This window comes from Euprymna scolopes, chromosome 10 (assembly GCF_053919585.1).
Source record: "Euprymna scolopes isolate OS-2025 chromosome 10, ASM5391958v1, whole genome shotgun sequence".
Lineage (NCBI taxonomy): Eukaryota > Metazoa > Mollusca > Cephalopoda > Sepiida > Sepiolidae > Euprymna > Euprymna scolopes.
In genome coordinates, this window is record NC_136491.1 from 21,009,998 (window position 1) to 21,032,806 (window position 22,809).

At 34.5% G+C, this 22,809-nt stretch overlaps 1 protein-coding gene across 1 annotated transcript; it reads left to right on the forward strand.

Moving 5' to 3' along the window:
• Positions 1–68: 68 nt before the first annotated feature.
• On the forward strand, positions 69–4,746 carry LOC145286404 (flavin-containing monooxygenase 5-like). Its single transcript, XM_080135328.1, has 2 exons — positions 69–228; positions 4,344–4,746. Exons 1-2 carry the CDS (start codon positions 111–113, stop codon positions 4,592–4,594), a joined length of 369 nt encoding a protein of 122 aa, XP_079991454.1. The 5' UTR covers positions 69–110; the 3' UTR covers positions 4,595–4,746.
• The last annotated feature ends 18,063 nt before the right edge of the window (positions 4,747–22,809 follow it).

Below are 22,809 nucleotides of genomic sequence, written 5' to 3' on the forward strand. Positions count from 1 at the left end.
AAAATTTGCAAGTTGAGTAACATTAAGTTCATTATATTTAAAAGTGAAATTGTTAATTTCAGGGGGACATAACTCTGCCGTCTGCTGATAAAATCTGGCAGGAAATTAAAATGAAGGAAGAAATATTAGCAAAATCATATGTGAAAAGTCCACGGTACACTATCCAAGTTGATTTCATCAAATTCATGGATGAATTGGCAGAATTGTGTGGCTGTAAACCAAACCTTTGTATGTGGATTTCTTGAGTTTTCTTTGGATTTTTGATTCCTTGTTTCATGTCTGTTTTTTCTTTATGACAAAAAAACTTTATTACTTGATCTTCAGTTCATTAGCATTTTCACAATTGTGTCCTAAATTTTGTATTAATTATCTAAGTGTCTTAAATATCATTGCCAATCCATATATAAATGATGAAAATCTTTTTTCTGTCAATATACTTTTTGTTTTTCCATCCAATGCAAACCTAAAACACAAACTAATTATGTAAACTAGGTATTGTTTGTAGTAAAAAACAAAAACACTGGACTAACATTTTCTCTGACTTAGTCTTGGCCGATTTTCTACTTAAACACTGGATCCTAACTTAAGAAGTATTCAAGACTAAAAGAGATGATTTTTTAAATACCACACAAAAATTTTTTTTTTAGTTTCATCTTAAAATTTGTATATTTATTTTGTGGTTCCATTTAATAGTCAAATCTCTACAATTATATAAAAGGAACTTTGTGTGTGAGTTCATTCCCTATAGATGCTAATACGGCTGAGTCAATTTTTTAATGAAATTTCACACAAAGGTACTTTATGCGCCTGGCAGTGTTTTTAGATAGGTTTTATATTGGAATGTCTTCGGTAAGTATTGATAATCAAAATAATCCGATGAAAGAAGGAACAGGCGTTTTTGACCAAAGTTAACACCTTTACACAGCCTAACATCACAAGTGCATTTGAGAAGTTTTATTACCAAACAAGCCGAAATGCCCGGCATATAAAATCAACAGTAGGTTCTTTGATATGACAGGGCTGCGTTTAAAATAAATGTTTCTGTTTAAAGCACAATTGCACCATGATACTTGACTTTTCATTTTAAACTTAAATCCAAGCCATTATCACTGCACAACCAGTAATGCTAAGCATATAAAATCAAAAGCAGATTCTTTGATGCGGCATGTTCGAAATAAATGTTTCTGTTTAGAACACAATTGAAGCATGATATTTGACGTTTACATTTTAAATTTTAATGCAAGCCATTGTATATAAAAAATAATTTTATAATATCAACAGTACATTCTCTACAGTGCAATGTAGACTACAATATATCGAACTAAATCACTGCGAGAGGCATGTGATTGTTAGAGTAGGAAATCAATCGATTTGATTGAAAAATGAATGATTTCACTGATTTTGATGACAATATGGGCATGTGAAACATTCGTTATTATTCAATCCCGGGCAACGTCAGATCACCTTGCTAATCTATATATTAATACGATAACGTGTGTGTTTCTTTGTGTGTCATGCTTACATCTTTTTTCTTTCGAGTGGTTGTTGTTTAATAATTGTTGTGTCCTTCCATTTCTTGTAATAAATAATTTTGCCAAGAATTCTTCATAAGTTTTGGTTTCGTTTTCGATTATAGATGATGATACTCAACTCATCTATTTTTTATTTTTGAAATCACTACTTTATATCGTTTTTTAACGGTCATGATTACATTATTAAATAGGGGAAAATAAATAACTCGCCTCTTTTTTATTGTTCTACATTCTATTGTATTAATATATAGACTTGCTTAGATAAATATTTTTAGAGTTTTAACAAAAGGGCTAAAATAATATCATGGTGTCTTCACTCATGCTGAACGTCCACTGAATACCCAGCAGCAATATATTACATATGAAATATGCCGCTGTGGAATTTCCACAGGTCCTGCTAGTAAACTTATAAATATGTTAATATCATAAAACTGTCATTTCATAAGTTTTTTTTGTAAGAACCACCCTCTATTTCTTTTAAAAGTAATTAGCCGTCTTTATGAGGAATTTCGTTATGAACTTTGGAAACCAATCAAGAAAGTCATAGCTTTAAAGCTTCATTTGTTTTCCCCTCTTTTTTGCCAATCAAAAAAATAAATAAGATTTCACATTTTTAGGTGAATATGTGAATACTTTAAAAATCTTGGCAGAAAAAAAAAAAAAAATAAATTTATAGTGGGGGGGGGGCTGCTTAATTACCTAAAAAAAGGTAGGATCTCATATTTTTGAGAGGTAATGGGAGGCAATTTAGCAGAAAGTGATAATCTACCAAAGAAATCTTGCAAGGTATCCTTTTTTAAACAGTTCTAGTATTCATTGAATTTCGGTTTCTTGTACATAAAAATGCATTACAATTCAACTGAGTTCTGTATTTTTTTTTTTTTTAATAAATGCATGGCGTTTTTAAAGCATTACAATAAATTTATGTGCAATTCTTGCAGATATGGAAACCATTAACTTTTGGAGATTTTCAGTTGCATATTCTGATTCCTTGCACAAAAATACACTTATAAAGCAAATTTCATTGCTTTATCATGTTTTTTAACAAAGATATAACATTTTTACTGAAAAAGTAGTGTAAAAATGTGACAAAACTCACATGGTCTAAAAGAGAAAAAAATATCCAAACATCAAATAGTCATAATTTCCTTATTTTTAGTCAGTTAAAAAATTTAAAAACGTTCTTTTTTTGATCATTAAGCTATGTGTGCCATTATCGAGATACAATAAGTAAGGAGGCGTACACGTTCACAAGTATCAAAAAAATAATAATAAAATAAACAAAATAAGAGAAAAAGACAGAAAGCAAAAACTCTGACACATTCTGTAGATATCAGTTGAGCTTGGGGTGTATGTGTGACACCATTGTGGGAAATAGCCCTCTGAACATTTGCTGAGGCAGTGTTCATTGATCGACATCAGTTCATCTCGATCTGCTCCAAGCCACAACCTGCCTTCTATTGTTCCAAACTGGAAAATGTCTTCCACTGCCACAAACTCAAAACCATCCATAAACTATCTCGAAATTTTTTCAACTGTACCAGAATTCACTACCACTCTTAAAACTGCCCATAAAATAACTCTAAATATATTGACCTTTCTGTCTGATCTTTTGTCCACTGTACCTTGATTAGTCATCCTATTTCAAATGGCTTTTGTGTACCTTAGTGAATCACTTCCGGTTATAATCAGCTAACGTACTTCCTAACTTTCGGTGTAGCACTACTGGAAGCAGTGACAAGACCAATCAGTTCCTTCTCTTTTATTGTTCTTCCGTATTTCTGTTGTGAAGCGATTTATTGAAATAAAATATAAAAAAATGAAATTATTGAAAAATATACAATAAAAATTAACAAAATTATACAAATAGCACAAATAGTCTTTATTTGCACTTTTAATAACAAAATTAACAAAATAAAATTTTTTGTTTTATTTGAAATTTTATAAAAAATATATGTTTATGAATGTATAAAAATATATTTTTTTTAATTTTAAAAATAAGTTTTTTTTATTTGAATTTAAATATGTTTATGAAAGTATAAAAATAAAATTATTGAAATCAAAATAACAAAATTTCAAGCATACTAATAAAAAAGAACCTATCCAAGACATAATATTCCGAAAATAGTTGGTTTTGATTATTCACCAGGAATTCTTGTAGATGACTATCGAAAAAATCTGATTTGTTCTGCTGATAAAGATTTTCTTTATTTTATTGCAAAATCAATCTATATCACATTTTAGTTGAACATTTTGATGCGTGTTTGTATTGGCAATCTTTTAAACTACCACATTTCAGGTGAAAACATTATTAAGTATTTGTGTATTTATAAATTTCTAAAATCATGCAAAATAATCTAGTAAAAAAATAATTACAAGTAAAAATAGAATTTATCAAATTATCAAGTGTTTATTGTCTATTTTAATGTGAAAAAGTTGTGTAACCAATTCAGTATGATAAAAAAGGGAGATAACCCTTTACTTAAATCGAGTTGAAAGTCCGCCATATTTCAGCACACTGCCAGATAAGCACACTATCTGGTAACGTAATTGTGGCTGTTTTTTTTTTGTTTTTTTTTAAATACTTCTAAAGCATCATCTACTGGATCATTTTTTATAATTTTTAAAATTTATACTAATTTTGCCATGACACTCAAGTACCTAATGTTTTCACCTGAAATGCGTTGGTTTAAAAGATTACTAATGTAAACAAATGCAAACATTTCCTTTTCCTCTTTTTCCCCCCACTATCAAATTTTCTTTCATCATCTTCTTTTCTCTGAATTTTTATCTTCTTTTTTTTTTGAACAGGGAAAATGTTGCTGGTTGATCCCTGTCTGGCTTTGTTTTGCTTCTTTGATTCTTGCACACCATACCAATACAGATTGGTCGGCCATGGCAAGTGGAGTGGAGCCAAGGATGCATTGTATAACCAATGGAATCGAACAGTATCTGGTCTGAATTCATCTTTTAAACCAACTCCAAATACTGCAGCTTCAAATTTTCTTGTGGTGGCCATATTGTTTATTGTGGCAGCTTTTCTGCTGAAATTGATGCTTTAATTCAAACATTGAAGATTTTTTTTTGTTTTTCATTATAATTTGTTCTTTATATTTTCTATGATTTTGAAATATTTCTTTCAGTTTTCCATTGATTAGCAGAATCCTGCAATTCTTTTTATCTAAAAAAAAGTGGATTTTCATTTTAATTTCGTTAAAACTTCTGCTGTTTTGTCAAAATCTGTTTTTTTTTTCATTGTTTATTTTGATAAGAAAAATCTTATTTTTTTTACTTTTCATTTATTTTTAATAATACAAATAAGATTTTTTTTCATTATTTTTTAATGAGAAAATTCATTTTCTTTTCATTGATTCTTCTTTAAAAGAAATTTTTCCTTTTCATTGTTTTTTTTTTAATAAGAAAAATTTGATATTTTTTCTTTTCATTATTTTTTTTAATAAGAAAAAATTGATTTCTGCCAAATCACTAGATCTTAACCTTATTTTTTGCTGTTTAACTAGATTGTATTTTTCTTTCTCCTCTCTTCCTTTACTTTTATTTTTCTCTCTCGATTTTTACTTTCTTAGTTGGAACTGGTTGCAGTTGGTTATACTTTTGTATGAAATTATGACATTGAATTGAAGATAAACAATTTGTACCCATTAATCTGCATGACACTGGTTATAATATTGAGACAGCTGCATAAAAAAAAATTAAATATTAAACTCAAAATTGTAACAATAACAAATAAATCAAATGTTATTATAATAGTTAAACGTGAGGTTTCCATGCTTATTTTCCTTGTAGACCATTTGAGAGCTACATTATCACCTATGCACCCCATATAAGGATTAAAACCAATAAAAATATATTTGTCTACATGAGCTCGGAAATAGTGAAGATTAGTGTTGGGACGATTAATTGGGATCGGGAATCAGAAAAATTTAGAAGATTTCGGGGTATCGGAATCGGAAAAGTTTATGCCTATTTTCCGATGCCAAAACGATTCTTTTAATTGTCTTTTTTTATTTGATTTTGTTTAAACCAAAATCTTCCATTACTGGTAATAATCATAGAATAATAAATATTTATTGATTTTAAAATACCAGTAAATCTAAAATCGATAGATCATCCTCCACAAGTGTAATTTGACGTTTAGGAAAATATCTTCACATTTAACATGTGTTTTTATAAAAATCGGGGAAAATAACAATCTTATAGTTAAATAATTAGAGATTTATAAAGAATCGGAATTGGGAATTTAGCATGAAATCAGTAATTGTATCGGAATCGGTAAAAATATTGGTATCATCTCATTACTACTACATATACTGTTCCATGGCAAGTGCTCGTCTGAGCTCCAATCTCTGCCCCCCCTCGCCAATCTTTTACAATAAACACCCGACTAGCTGAAACCACTGTCAATAATTTTCCCCACTCTTTATCTGTGCCTAAATCAAAACGTAGATTCCATGAACAAAGCTTCTTTCTTAGAACTGCACGCCTGTGGAATTCACTGTTTCCCACCTGACTACAACTTGGATGTCTTCAAGTCCAACATAAACAAATTCCTGATGACCCGCCCCCTTGAGTAAGACACTTTATCATCCCCAATACTTACGATTAATACGATACTACCCCATTGATTACTGTACACGCAATAATCCTTATCCCCGAGTGGCTTCCGGGCCTTGATAAGCGGTGACCACTATGTAAAAAAAAAAACGAAAAAACATACATCTCACAGCCTAGCTCGGCAATACATACAAACCTTTTACTTTTTTCAAAAATCTCTATTATATAAAAGGAAATTAGTCTGTGTGTGTATGTGAGTTCATTCCCTATGAACTCGAAAACGGTTAGGCCGATTTTTTTATGTACCTGGCAGTGTTCTAAGACAGGTTTTGTGTTGGAATGTCTTTAATAAGTATCGGTAATTGATAATCGAATAATACGATGAAAGAGCGAACAGGCGATTTTAACCAAAATTAACACCTTAAACAGTCCAACATCACAAGTGCATTCCTGAAGTTTTATCATCACACAAGCTAAAAGCCCGACACACAAAATCAACAGTAAGTTCTTTGATATGACAGGAGCACGTTCAAAATGAATGCTTATGTTCAAAGCACAATTGCACCATGATTCTTAACTTTTTCATTTTAAACTTAAATTCAAGTCATTATCACTGCACAAGCAGTAAGGTCAGGCATATAAAATCAACAGTAGATTCTTTGATTTACAAGGACGCATTCAAAATAAGTGTTTCTGTTTAAAGCACAATTGAAGCATGATACTTGATTTTTTCATTTTAAACTTTGATTCTAGCCATTATATATAAAAATTATTTTATAAAATCAACAGTAGGTTCTCTACAGTGCAATGCAGGCTATAATGTATTGTACACTAAGACTGCCGGGAGGCATGTGAAGCTTCCTCGCAGTGCACTGCGATCGGTCACCAACTAGAGCAGGCAATTGATTTGATTTAAAAAATGGGTGATTTTGATGGCAATAAAAATATGAGAGTGTGAAACATTCGTTAATTAACATTCAATCCCAGGCAACGTCGGGTCTGTCTGCTAGTATATATACATATATATTTTTGGGGGTGTTTATATGTGCGGGTTTTTTTTCTGCTTTCTGCTTTAACACAAGAGAGAGATACTAATGCTCCCTTATCAAATTATTTACTTCTAAATGAAATGAGTGACGCACAGACAGAATAGATAACATTCTGTTTAGAATATCAAGTTGTCTACATCATTGATGATGTCTCATTCACACGGCTTGAAAAACATGTAATTCGTATCGTTTGACTCCTGTTTTGTCTATCGTTTGACCTATTGACCCCTGTCTTACTTTCACGTCATCCATCTTTCATCAAACCTTGGGAAAAATTCTGCTTTACAGATCTCCTTTATCATGAACTCTGTGTGACCCTTGCCAATAGTCATACAAGCTAACTTAATCGCCATCATGTTTAGGGTCCTTAATATATAAGAGTATGTCTTGCAGCATGGCTCAACAATGCATACGAACCAAAGAAAGCATCATTTATCCATATTACATATTCTTTTTATATTTATTATTTACAATATAATTATTTATTATATTGAATAGATTTCCATATGGACCCCTTACTTCTTATGATAGACTCCCAAAGCACAGTTTTTTTATTTATTTTTTTTTCAAAGAAGTCAACATTCATCAAGGCCCAGAGGCCATTCGAGGATAAGTGTTAAAGATTGTACAGTAGTCAATGGGACAATATAGTAATCGTTAGTAGTGTAAGTTTGGTAAGTAGGGTTACTTAAGGGGAACAGCTCATCAAGAGTCTCTGCTTCTGTGGATACCTGACGATCCAAGTGGACTCTGGTTGGGAATCTTTGGGTTAAACCAACTTATTTAGAATATATGAAAAGAGTCTGTTCGAGGTTTCTTAAAAAATTCAGTGGATACCAATAATGATATGAAACTGCAGCACTAACCTGCTTCCTTTCTTTACCTCCTCCTTCCCGTCTCTTCCTCCTCCTTCTATTCTTTACTTCTTCCTTCCCTTTTCTACCTCCTCCTCTTTTCTACCTCCTTCTCTTTTCTACCTCCTCCTTCCCTTCCTTTACTCCTCCTTCCCTTCCTTTATTCCTCCTTCCCTTCCTTTATCTCCTCCTTCTCTTTCTCTACCTCCTCCTCCTCTTTCTCTACCTCCTTGTTCTCTTTCTCTACCCCTCCTTCCCTTCTCTACCTCCTCCTCTTCTCTACCTCCTCCTCCTCTTCTCTACGTCATCCTTCCCTTCTCTACCCCCTCCTTCCCTTCTCTACATCCTCCTTCCATTCTTTACTTCCTCCTTCCCTACTACTAATACTTAATGATCCAAGTGGACTTTGGTTGGGAATCTTTGGGTTAAACCGACTTCCTTAGAATACATGAAAAGAGTCTGTTCGAGGTTTCATAAAGAATTCAGTGGATACCAAATTTTTTTCCAAATTAAGTTATGAGGTAATATCAGTATGAAATGAAAAATGAAATGAAACTGCGGTACTAACCCTAATGCGGGTTTAACTTGCTTCCCTTCTTTACCTCCCCCTTCCCTTTTTACCTCCCTCTTCCCTTTTTTACCTCCTCCTTCTCTTCTTTACCTCCTCCTTCCCTTCTCTTCCTCTGCCTTCCCTTCTCTTCCTCCTCCTTCCCTTCTGTACCTCCTCCTTTCATTTTTTTTTCCTCCTTCCCTTTTCCACCTCCTCCTCTTTACTTCTTCCTTCCCTTTTCTACCTCCTCCTTCTCTTCTCTACTTCCTCCCCTTTTTTAACTCTTCCTTCTCTTTATCTCCTTTTTCTCTTCTCAACCTCCTCCTTCTCTACCCCTTCCTCCTCTTCTCTACCTCCTCCTTCTCTTTCTCTACCCCCTCTTGTTTCTCTTATCACTCTCATTCTCTATCTCCACTTGCATTCATCATTCTTCACACATGTACATATCTTTTTCCATTTCATTTAAGCTTAAAACATTGGTTTATTCAATTATTTTTCATTTATCTTTCTAACGGTTTATGTGAGCAAGAAATAATGTCACAATTAACAGATAAATTTTCAATGTTAAACCTACAACATATGTGCCAATGTTTGTTTGACTTCAACGCTGACTTAAGTTTATATTAAACGCTGACTTAATTTTATATACAATCAATCTGATGAAACTTTAGATTATCATCATTCACACACATCTAAGATCATTCAACATTTATGCAGATGACATCGTTAATGATTAAGACCACTCTGTTTCTCTCTCTCTTCCAACCTGAAGCACAACATAATGCAATGGGGAAAACAATCAGTGCTATGATTAAATGTATTCCTTTTCCGATGCTGCTGATTTGGGGTGCCTTAAATGTATTTGATCTGAAAAAAAAAAAAAAAAAGTATTATTTTTGAATCAAAATGCTTTAAAACCAGAGTTGTTTTTGAACTTTTCTTTGAATTTTATATCTTACAAATAATGATTGAAAACCATTTTTATATAAATTCTTGCTAATATAAGTTTATATTAAACGCTGACTTAATTTTATATACAATCAATCTGATGAAATGCTAAGGCATTTCAGGTTCATACAGTATCATCTTTCACACACATCTAAGATCATTCGACATTTATACATGACCCTCTATGGCAACATTTTGAAGAGCATTGATGACCAAGACCACCCTGTTTCTCTCTCTTCCAACCTGAAGCACAACATAGTGCAATGGGGAAAACAATTAATGCTATGATAAAATGTATTCCTTTTCTGACGCTGCTGATTTGGGGTGCCTTAAATGTATTTGATCCAAAGTTTTATCTTTTGAATCAAGATGCTTTAAACCCAAATTTGTTTGTGAACTGTTTTTTGTATTTTATATCTTACAAATAATGATTGAAAACCATTTTTATATAAATTCTGTTAATTAATAAATTATATTTTTATGATATTTTTTTTACATTTTTGGAAATAAAATAATTCTGAGTACATTTTTGTTTGTCTTTTTTTTTTATCTTTTATTAACTTGAATATTTGATATAAAATTTATTGTTGCACAAATTTTGAGAATATCTTGTTATCAAACATGTTACAATAATGTGTGTGTTTTATTACATCTATATATATAAAAGCGAAAATGTATGTATGTATGTTTGTGTGTCTGCTAAAAACTTTCGACAGACACAACGAAAATTCACAAACTCGGTATCATATCGAAGCCCCATCCTTCGCTTGAAAAATATCGAAAAGTTGGCCAAAAACGTTAACTTTTTCACCCCGAAATCGACTATTTTCGACAGGTTTTTCGTAACGATGACTATTTTCGACGGGTTTCTCGTAACGATGACTATTTTCGACGGGTTTCTCGTAACGATGACCGATTCTACGCATGCATCAGATGACGTCATGACCTGATTTACTTTAAATAGTTGAAAAATGTTTTTTTTTTCCCGATTTTTTAAATTTAAATATTGAACCCTGTGTTATTTAAGCCATTTTTCACGTAACGTTTGTTTTCCTGTTTTTTTTTTTTTTTTTTTTTATTTCGCTTATTCTTAGCGACACCCCAAAACACCCGGGTATCCGCCGATTTTTTAAATTTTAATATCGAATCAGGCTTATTTAAGCCATTTTTCACGTGTTCGTATTTCTGTTTTCATCGTTCGTTTGCCTTACGTTAGATTTTTTTGTGTTTTTTTTTATGTTTTGATTACCCCCCCCCGCTTAATTAAAACGTTGAATGCTTACATCGTCATCGTCGTCGTCATCGTCGTCGTCATCGTCGTCGTAACGCTTGACGACTTTCAAACATCTTTCACTAACTCATTCTGGCTGGCCGATTTTATTTTCAAACTTCGCCTCAGGGCTTTGGGTTCGATCCTACCTCCCCCCCCGGTTTCTTTTTTATTTAACACCACACACACCTACAAACACTCGGGCAACGCCGGGTACCCCTGCTAGTCAATAATACAACACATGTGATCAGACAAAATAATACTAGTCATTATTACTAGTTAACAGTGTTAAATTTGTAACACTGACGTGACATAAAAGTCATTTTTTTTTCTTACATTTTCACCCCAAACAAGCCACATTGCCATTTTGATGTAGGGAGTTTAGCAGCAAGATGTTTGTTCACATTACACTTGAACTTCTGCATGTCAGTACAGTTGGGGAAGCAGGAAACTGGAAGAGAATTCCAAAGTCCTGCAGTTCTGGGGAAGAAGCTATTAGAGTAAAAGGCTTTCTTACATCTAGGGACCTCAACTGTATAGGGGTGGGACTTTGCTGCTTATCTAGGGGTATTTTTTTCAGAGCACCCACCATTAAAAATACTTGTAATGACATATTAATGACAACATGAGTTTATAAACAAAGGATGTATATATAATATACAGGCACAGGCTCCTTCAGTCTTTGATAGACTATGGATACACGCAGGATATGTGCAGGAAATTTTTGTGGCAGGAGGTGCGCAATCTCTAACCACACTTCTCCTGAGTCGACATTGTTAAATACCAGTGACAAGTGAAGTGTATGTACAGGACGACTGGAAACAAATGCCAAGATAAGCGGAGAGCACATTACAGTGCCTAGAATTCTCAAATGATTACCCATCAGGTACTAACCAGACTCAATGTTGCTTAACTTGATCTGATGAGAATCGGTGAGTCAAGGCGATTATGCTGTGTATATATATAATACTAGCCCGGGTGTTTGGGTGTGTGCGTTAAGCAAAAAAAAAAATGGTAGTAGGAAGGCAGGCTTGAGCCTGTACCACGAAAGGGGAAAAAAACGGGGGGAAAAAACTGACATCTTTGCTGTTACGACCACCACCAAATCGGAAGTGACGTAGGTTTTAATACAGGTTTGACAATCGAAAGGAGAGGATGACTTTAAAAAATATCGGCGAAAAAGCGACTCTCCCTTGTAGAAAAGTGTCCAGTTGAAGATGAAGATATTAATGTTTTTAGCCAATTTTTCGATATTAGTCGTCTGAAAGGTCGAACTTCAAAACGATACTGATCTTGGTAAAATCCGTCGCCTCTGTCGAAAGTGTTAGACAGACATGCAAGCATACATACATACATACATTTATATATTGGTAACTGAAAATTTTCGACCCAAACCGATTGAAAAGCTTGCCCTATCTCTGAATACCCTTTATGTCAAATTTCAAATGTTTAGACCAGAAATTGTCTGAGTAATTTGCTAGCAACTGCAGAGGACAAACTTTTTAAAACTTTGACCCCTATTATGACCCCTTTACATTTATTGTGCAGTATAGGTCTGATTTGACAATTTTGATGGTGCTTGTGCAGTATAGATCCCATTTGAAAAAATGTAACGCGCTTGTGCAGTATAGGTCTGATTTAAAAAATTTTAACATGCTTGTGCAGTATAGGTCTAATTTGAAAAATTTGAAAGTGTTTGTGCGGTATGAGTCGGATTTGCAAAATTGTAAGGTGCTTGTGCAGTATAGGCCATATTTGACACTTTTGAAGGTGCTTGTGCAGTATAGGTCCAATTTGACATTTTGAAGGTCATTGTGCAGTATAGGTCCGATTTGACAATTTTAAGGTGCTAGTGCAGTACAGGTCCGACTGGAACAATTTTAAGTTGCTTGTGCAGTATAGGTCCGATTTGAAGGTGCTTGTGCAGTATAGGTCCGATTGTAAAAAAATTGGGCAAGTGCTTGTGCAGTATAGGCCGAATTTGACAATTTTAAAGGTGCTTGTGACGTATAGGTCGGATTTGCAAAGTTTTGAAGGTACTTGTGCAGTATAGGTCTGATTAGAAAAATTTGAAAGTGCTTCTGCGGTATAATTCGGATTTGCAAAATGGTGATGGTGGTTGTTCAGTATAGGTTAGATTTGACACTTTTGAAGGTCATTATATGCAGTATACGTCCGATTCGACAATTTTGAAGATTCTTGTGCAGTATAGGTCCGATTAGACAATTTTTCTGGCACTTGTGCAGTATAGGTCTGATTTGACAATTTTGATGGTGCTTGTGCAGTATAGGTCCGATTTGAAAAATATTAAGGTGCTTGTGCAATATAGGTCCGATTTGAAAATTTTTGAAGGTGCTTGTGCAGTATAGGTCCGATTTGACAATTTTGAATGTCATTGTGCAGTATAGGTCCTGTTATTATTATTGAAGGCACTTGTGCAGTATAGGTCCGATTTGCCAATTTTGAAGGTGCTTGTGCAGTATAGGTCCGAGTTGACAATTTTGAATGTCATTGTGCAGTATAGGTCCTGTTATTATTATTGAAGGCGCTTGTGCAGTATAGGTCCGATTTGCCAATTTTGAAGGTGCTTGTGCAGTATAGGTCCGATTTGACAAATTTAAAAGTACTTGTGCAGTATGAGTCGGATTTGCGTAATTTTGAAGATGCTTGTGCCGTATATGTCCGATTTGAAAATTTTTATGGCGCTTTGAAGGTCATTAAAAATTGGGAAGGTGCTTGTGCAGTATAGGTCTGATTTGCCAAAATTTTGAAGGTGCTTGTGCAGTATAGGTCCGATTTGACAATTTTTAATGTTATTGTGCAGTATGGGTCCTATTTGATAATTTTGAAGGTGCAGTATAGGTCTGATTTGACAATTTTTATGGCGCTTGTGCAGTATAGGTCTGATTTGACAACTTTGATGGTGCTTCTGCAGTATAGATCCCAATTGAAACAATTTAACGTGCTTGTGCAGTATAGGTCTGATTTGAAAAATTTTAACGTGCTTGTGCAGCATAGGTGTAATTTGAAAAATTTGAAAGTGCTTGTGCGGTATAAGTCGGATTTGCAAAATTTTAAGGTGCTTGTGCAATAAAGGTCCTATTTGACATTTTTTAAGGTGTTTGCGCGGTATAGGTCCTATTGACACTTTTTAAGGTAATTGTGCAGTATAGGTCCGATTTGGCAATTTTTAGGGTGCTTGTGCAGTACGGGTCCGATTTGAAAAATTTTAAGGTGCTGCGCAGTATAGGTCTGATTTGACAAATTTTGAATGTGCTGGTGCAGTAGAGGTCGGATTTGACAATTTTAAAGGTGCTTGTGCAGTATAGGTCGGATATGCAAAGTCTTGAAGGTGTTTGTGCAGTATAGGTCCTATTTGACACTTTTGAAGGTCATTAAAAAAATTGGGAAGGTGCTTGTGCAGTATAGGTCGGATTTGACAATTTTAAAGGTGCTTGTGCGGTATAATTCGAGTTGTCAATTTTAAAGGTGTTTGTGCGGTATAATTCGAATTGTCAAAATGTTGATGGTGCTTGTGCAGTATTGAAAAATTTGAAAGTGCTTGTGCGTTATAAGTCGGATTTGCAAAATTTTGAAGGTGCTTGTCCAATTTAGGTCTTACTTGAGACTTTTGAAGGTGCTTATGCAGTATAGGTCCTATTTTACACTTTTGAAATTCATTAAAAAAATTGGGAAGGTGCTTGTGCAGTATAGGTCCGATTTGACAATTTTTATGGCGCTTGTGCAGTATAGGTCTGATTTGACAATTTTAATTGAAAAATTTTAAAAGTGCTTGTGCAGTATAAGTCATATTTGCAAAATTTTGAAGGTGCTTGTGCAATATAGGTCCTATTTGACAATTTTGCAGTTTATTGTGCAGTATGCGTCGTATTTGATAATTTTGAGGGTGCGTGTGCAGTACAGGTCTGATTTGAAAAATTTTAAGGCGCTTGTGCAGTATAAGTCCGATTTTTAAAAAAATTGGGAAAGTGCTTGTGCAGTATAGGTCAGATTTCACAATTTTAAAGGTGCTTGTGCAGTATAGGTCGAATTTGCAAAGTTTTGAAGGTGCTTGTGCAGTATAGGTCTGATTTGCCACAATTTTGAAGGTGCTTTAGCAGTTTAGGTCTGATTTGACAATTTTGTAGGTTATTGTACAGTATGGGTCCTATTTGATAATTTTTAAGGTGTGTGTGCAGTATAGTTCCGATTTGAAAAATTGTAAGTGACTTGTGCAGTACAGGTCAATTTGCGAAATCCTGAAGGCACTTGTGCAGTATAGGTCCGATTTGAAAATTTTTTTCATGCTTGTGCAGTATAGTTCCGATTTGAAAAATTGGAAAGTGCTTGTGCGGTATAAGTCAGAAGGTGGTTGTGCAGTATAGGTCCGATTTAACAATTTTGAAGGTGCTTGTGCAGTATAGGTCCGATTTGTAAAATTTTGAAGGTGCTTGTGCAGTATAGGTCCGATTTTAAAAATTGGGAAGGTGCTTGTGCAGTACAGGTCCGATTTGACAATTTTAAAGGTGCTTGTGCAGTATCGGTCGGATTTGCAGTATCGGTCGGATTTTTAAGGTGTGTGTGCAGTATAGTTCCGATTTGAAAAATTGTAAGTGACTTGTGCAGTACAGGTCAATTTGCGAAATCCTGAAGGCACTTGTGCAGTATAGGTCCGATTTGAAAATTTTTTTCATGCTTGTGCAGTATAGTTCCGATTTGAAAAATTGGAAAGTGCTTGTGCAGTATAAGTCAGAAGGTGGTTGTGCAGTATAGGTCCGATTTAACAATTTTGAAGGTGCTTGTGCAGTATAGGTCCGATTTGTAAAATTTTGAAGGTGCTTGTGCAGTATAGGTCCGATTTTAAAAATTGGGAAGGTGCTTGTGCAGTACAGGTCCGATTTGACAATTTTAAAGGTGCTTGTGCAGTATCGGTCGGATTTGCTAAATTTTGTAGGTGCTGGTGCAGTATAGGTCCGATTTGCAAAATTCTGAAGGTGCTTGTGCAGTATAGATCCGATTTGACAATTTTGAAGGTCATCTTGCAGTATAGGTCTTATTATTCTTTTTGAAAGCGCTTGTGCAGTATAGGTCCGATTTGACAATTTTGAAGGTGCTTGGGCAGTATAGGTCCGATTTGCAAAATTTTAAATGTTGATGGTGCTTGTGCAGTATAGGTCAGATTTGATACTTCTGAAGATCTTGTGCAGTATAGGTCGGATTTGTCACTTTTAAAGGTCATTGTACAGTATAGGTCTGATTCAATAATTTTGAAGATGCTTGTGCAGTATATGTCCGATGTGACAATTTTTATGGCACTTGTGCAGTATGAGTCTGATTTGACAATTTTGATGGTTCTTGTGCAGTATAGATCGCATTTGAAAAAATTTAACGTGCTTGTGCAGTATAGTTATGATTTGAAAAATGTTAACGTGCTTGTGCAGTATATGTCTAATTTGAAAAATTTTAAAGGTATAAGTGCAGTATAAGTCGGATTTGCAAAATTTTGAAGGTGCTTGTGCAATATAGGTCCTATTTGATAATTTTTAAGTTTATTGTGCAGTATAGGTCCTATTTGATAATTTTTAAGGAGCGTGTGCAGTACAGGTCCGATTTGAAAAAATTTAAGATGCTCTGTGCAGTATAGATCCGATATTTAAAAAATTGGGAATGTGCTTCTGCAGTCTAAGTCTGATTTGACAATTTTAAAGGAGCTTGTGCAGTATAGGTCGGATTTTCAAAGTTTTGAAGGTGCTTGTGCAGTATAGGTCTGATTTGCCAAAATTTTGAAGGTCATTGTGCAGTATGGCTCTTATTTGATAATTTCGATGGTGCGTGTGCAGTATAGTTCCGATTAGAAAATTTTTGAAGGCACTTGTGCAGTATTGGTGTAGAAAATGTGTAAGGAAAGTCCTTTAAAATTACTGCGCCCTCTGTAGATGTATAATGTTGCAGCAACGTAAAGCAATTCAATAACCAGTAAACACCGGTTCTGCATGGAATCCAACTAGCAAGGTACCTAGACGGACGCGAACAGTTACTCAGAACGGACCCAACAACGGTAAGATATGCTCACACGGCCCGAGAAGCAACAGCAACACGATTCCCGACCAAGTCAATCATCGCACCCCCAACGTCTTTCAATCACCCGCTTTTATGGCCGTTGTAGGCCGGCTAAATTTGCATATTGCGAGAATTCATGTGACTTTGTGAGATATCATCCTTTACAAAAGACGGCGGCCGCCATCTTGATCTTTCTTTATCTATTTTTGGTCGGCGATGTCGAGCCGGTCCCGAGGTAAGTCTTTCCTTTTCGTCTGTCTCTCTTACGCACCCACACAACACACAAACACGCGGCGCTTGTCTCCTGGATGCACATTACAATTGGTCCGATTTGAAAATTTTTTAGTGCTCGTGCAGTATAGTTCCGATTTGATAAATTTGAAAGTGCTGGTGTGGTATAAGTCAGATTTGCAAAATGTTGATGGTGCTTGTGCAGTATAGGTTAGATTTGATACTTTTGAAGGTGCTTGTGCAGTATAGGTCTGATTTGTCAACTTTGAAAGTGCTTGTGCGGTATAATTCGAATTTTCAAAATGTTATGGTGGTTTTTCAGTATAGGTCAGATTTGACACTGTTGAAGGTCATTGTGCAGTAGAGGTCCAATTCGACAATTTTAAAGATGCTTGTGCAGTATATGTCCGATTTGACAATTTTTCTGGCACTTGTGCAGTATAGGTCTGATTTGACAATTTTGATGGTGCTTGTGCAGGATAGGTCCGATTTGAAAAATTTGAAAGTGCCTGTGCGGTATAAGTCGGATTTGCAAAATGTTGATGGTGCTTGTGGAGTATAGGTCAGATTTGATACTTCTGAATGTGCTTGTGCAGTATACGTCCGATTTGCAAATTTTTGAAGGTGCTTGTGCAGTATAGGTCGGATTTGACAATTTTGAATGTCATTGTGCAGTATAGGTCCTATTATTAAAAATTGAAGGCGCTTGTGCAGTATAGATCTGATTTGGAAAATTTTTATGTGCTTGTGCAGTATAGGTCTAATTTGAAAAATTTTAAAGGTGCTTGTGCAGTATAAGTAGGATTTGCAAAATTTTGAAGGTGCTTGTGCAGTATAGGTCCTATTTGACAATTTTTAAGTGTATTGTGCAATATAGGTCCTATTTGTTAATTTTAAAGATGCGTGTGCAGTACAGGTCCGATTTGAAAAATTTTAAGGTACTTGTGCAGTATAATTTCGATTTTTAAAAAATTGGGAATGTGCTTGTGCAGTTTAGGTCGGATTTGACAATTTTTAAAGGTGCTTGTGCAGTATAGGTCGGATTTTCAAAGTTTTGAGGGCGCTTGTGCATTATAGGTCTGATTTGCCAAAATTTTGAAGGTACTTAAGCAGTTTCGGTCCGATTTGACAATTTTGAAAGTTATTGTGCCGTATGGGTCCTACGTCCACATATATACTTACAGATTACCCGGAATCCTCTGGGATTGAATGAGATACATGCAAATATATGCAAGCAGAATACACGGGCGCCTGGGATTCAATGAGATAGATGCAAATATATATTAGCAGAATACCTGGCGTTGCTTTGGATTGAATTAGATTGATTGAAATATATACTAATAGAATACCTTGCGTCGCCCAGGATTTCATTGGATTGATTGAGAAATATACTAGCAGAACATCTGGCGTTGCCCGGGATCGAATGAAATAGGTTAGAATATATATTAGCAAAATACCTGGCGTTGCTTGGGACTGGATGAGATAGGTGGAAATATACATTAGCAGAATACCCTGCATCGCCCCGTATTGAATGAGATTGGTGGAAATATACAGGATTTAATAATGCAGGTGAAGATAAATACTAACAGAATACCTGGCATCGCCTGGGATTAAATGGTATAGGTACAAATACAGAATAGACGAATACTTGGCGTCACCCGGGATTGTAATAGATAGCTGCACTTATACAAAAGCAGAATATCCGGCATTACTCAAACTTGCATGAGATACGTGAGATAATTTATTTGCAATATCCCCAGCGTCGCCCGGGATTGAAGGAGATTGATGGAAATATATATTAGCAAAATTCCTGGCGTTGCCGGGGATTGAATGAGATAAGGGAAAATATATATTAGCAGAATAATCAGCGTCGGCCTGGATTAAATAAGGGTGGTGAAATATAAAGTTTGTACCGGAAATAGCTTAAACAATTTTCTATCTCAAAATTACTTGATTTGTGAAGTCGATTCCAGATATGGCTTAAACAATGATTTCACAATTAGATTAATACATATGTATTGTTGGTTTCTATGAAAGTTTCCTAGGCCAGTTTCTATAGGGGATGATCTATATTTGTTAAAATGTTTTATGTATTCATACGGAAATGATGTGATGGTTGTAGTAGTGGGTAGAAAGAAGCATGATTATGTCAATTTTAAACGTGCTCTTGAGTTTTCTTTTGGGGGTTAAAAGTTGGAGAAAGTAATGTCCGTTTTGGGGTAAAAAAAAGTTTGTGAAATTGTTTAACATATCTATTTAAATTACCCGTCTTAGTGTAGGTAAAATTATTTAAATATATGTTGTATATTCACCGTCCTTGCAAAGGTAAAATTATTTCATATACATGCTGTAATTATCTACCCTAGGTAAGATAACATTATATCATACGTCTGATACCCGTCCTAGCTAGGTAAAATATTCTTTTGCTCGAAATAGCAAATGATACATAGACATTAAAAATTTCATACTCCTAAGAATTGCAAATATATTCAAAATCAAATTCAATTTTCTCATTGTTTATACGGTCCCGAGTTACTTTCTAAAAATTGTTTCAGTTTTCTTAAAATTATGGAAAGAGAAATTATTGAACACGTTGTACAATACCTGTCGATAGTATGTGAAATTGTTTCATGTATGTATTTTAATTACCCGTCCGAGGGTAGGTAAAATTATATTAAATATGTGTTGTATATTACCAATCCCCGCAAAGGAAACATTATTTCATATATATGGTATAAATTACTTATCCAATTATTTGATACGTGTAATACCCGTCCTAGGGTAGGTAAAATATTCATTTGCTCGAAAAAGCTAATGATACATAGACATTAAAAATTCCTCTATCCCAAGAATAACAAATATGTTCAAAATCAACTTCAATTTTCTCATTGTTTATACGGTCCCGGGCAACGCCGGGTAGCCCCGCTATCTATATATATATAAGCGAAAATGTATGTATGTATGTATGTATGTTTGTATGTTTGTATGTGTGTTTGTGTGTCCGCTAAAAACTTTCGACAGACACAACGAAAATTCACAAACTCTATATCATATTGAAGCTCCATCCTTCGCCCGAATAATATCGAAAAATTGACCAAAAACGTTGATTTTTCACCCCCAAATCGACAATTTTCGACAGGGGATTCAACAAAAACCGTCCCCTCGTGACGACGACGTGTTCTACGCCTCCGTCAGATGACGTCATGACCTGATTTATTTTTAATAGTTGAAGAACTGACTAAATTTCACGTACGCCGCATTAGCTCAGTTGGTTAGCGCGTTGATTCATTATCTAAACGCTTTGGGTTCGAATCGTGGTGTGAGATGTCTTTTTTGTTTTTCGATTTTTTAAATGTAAATATTGAACCAGTGTTATTTAAGCCATTTTTCACGTAACGTTTGTTTTTCTGTTTTTTTTTTTTTACTTCACTTATCCACCCCCGACCACACACCCCAAAACACCCGGGTACCCACCGATTTTTTAAAATTTTAATATCGAAACAGGCTTATTTAAGCCTTTTTTCACGTGTTTTTTTTTTTGTTTTAACGTTCGTTTTTCTGTTTTCTTTTTTGTTTTTTCGATTTTTACATTTAACATCGTTAGTTTGCTTTACGTTAGGTTTTTTGTGTTTTTCAGATCCATTAGTTAGATCCATGTCCAAGGAACCTACATCTAAAATTTCAAGTGTTTAGACCCAAAATTGTCGGAGGAGTTTGGCAGAGTTCTAAAAGATCAGATTGTTGAATTTTGACCCCTTAACAGCCAAATTTCTGCCCCAAAACGAATCACATAGATTTTCCCAAATCTCAGTACCCTGTACACCAAATTTCGAGTCTGTAGACTAAAAATTGACAAAGTTATTGCGTAGGGAAATGTACACAGACATACACACAGACAGACACACAGACACGTTCACTTTTATAGATATATAGATTACAAACGCTTAAAAAAATTAATTAATAATTGAAGTATCTTTTTTGCCGATTTTTATTGAAAACTTGTTATTTTGAAGTTTTTAATAGTACATTTGAAATCATTTGATGACAGTTCATTTTTTTAACCGTGAAAAAAAATTAAAAAGAAAGGTTAAAGTGGTCATATACATAGAAAAATGCGAGCATGAAAAGTAATATGGTTAAGATTGAACATGGAAAAGTAAAAGGAATAATTGTTAAAACTATATCTATATTAAACTTTGTGACAGATTCCCATCCTATCGAGGCTAGGCGCGGATGCAAGCCCCATAATTTTATTATACTATCTGTCTTTAAACTGAAACATACTTATCAAAATATACTTATGTGGATAAGTATCAAAAGTCCTTGTTAAACTTTTGAGATATTTTCATTTTACAGAGATCAGGCGCAACCGCAGACCCCACGATTTTATTTTACTATCCTTGTTACAACTAAAACATACACATCAAATTATTATACCCTCCCAACTAGGTTGACAGAAAGTGGATGCTCATGTGACGTTGACCACAAAAAAAAAACTTTATAGGCAGTCCCTCTAAAAAAAACTTTCAGGCTTAAAAAAAAAAAAAAATTATCCTCACCCACTAGGTGGTCAGAAAGTGGGGGTTCATTTTACTTAAATTTATATAAAAAAAAAAAAATGATCCCACAATTTTTCATAAATACTTTTGCAAATCATGAAAAATATTTATCTGCGACAGTTTTAAATGTTATATTCGTTTTCAGCACCCCCGAAAACCTATATAGTCTGAATTATAACATTTTTTTGAGCTGGAAAGATTCTTGACATTGACATAAATTAATAATTATTTTGGGGGCGCATGGGTTTTCCCCTCTTTTCATTTCAGTATTATAGTAGTTGCAGATTAAATGAGCTTGCTTTTAGATATCTTAAAAATTTGAAATATGAGTGTTTAATTAAAAAAAAAGTAAACGTCATAATTCAATTATTTGTAAATTGTCTAAATTTACCGAGCATTTATTATAATGCAAAATCTGAATGCCCTATTTTTTAGTTAATATTGTTGTAACTTCAAAAACGAATATCAAATACTGTCGAGTTTTCTAGGTACACTGCAGTGCTAAGTTTTCAAAATAAGTATGCATCTCATTTATTTTCAGAACCGAAACCTGGATAACCATGAAACGACTGAACCGTCCCAACGGCTATCAGCAACGGCAAGCTAAAAAGACAAAAGCGGCAGCGCTAAGCGACATTAAAGGCTCTTTCCTGAAGTGGATACAGAAACCAGAAACCGTCAAAAGTTCTGATTTTATTGAAGCTGAAAGAAAGTTGCATGGAAAACAGTTCGAAAGCCATTTATCAATCGAGAGACAGCGACACAGAACAAACTGATATTGAAGAACATCATGATATAGCAATTGCAACTCGATCAGAAAAAGAGTTTGAAGCCTTGGCCGCCAGCACTGTCAGTAATTTGTCACGATTCAACGATGTGTCATCGTGGCAAATTTATGTACCTGATAGTGTCAGAATTGATATCATCAAAAGGGGGAGTAAGCCATTCCAGAATAAGCAGCTGCCTTTCAAGTCGGTTAAAATGCCAGGTGCAAAGGTTAAAAGTGAATTGTTACAACTTGGTTTAATTCCTCATTGTCAAATGGCAACAGGATGCTACGATCGTGGCTGGCTTACTCGTTGCATGACAGAAAGTTATACTGCTTTTGATGTCGGTTGTTTACCAAAGATAACAACTGGAACGTCTACTTTGGTCGTTGTTTTTGAAGCCTGGTGGAACCT

What these genes read in the sequence shown, in the direction of transcription:
- LOC145286404 (XM_080135328.1), top strand. Translation starts at nt 111, where the DNA reads ATGAAGGAAGAAATATTAGCAAAATCATATGTGAAAAGTCCACGGTAC. An exon ending in TGGCTGTAAACCAAACCTTT is followed by an intron (nt 229 to 4,343) that starts GTATGTGGATTT and finishes TTTTTTGAACAG; the next exon opens with GGAAAATGTTGCTGGTTGAT.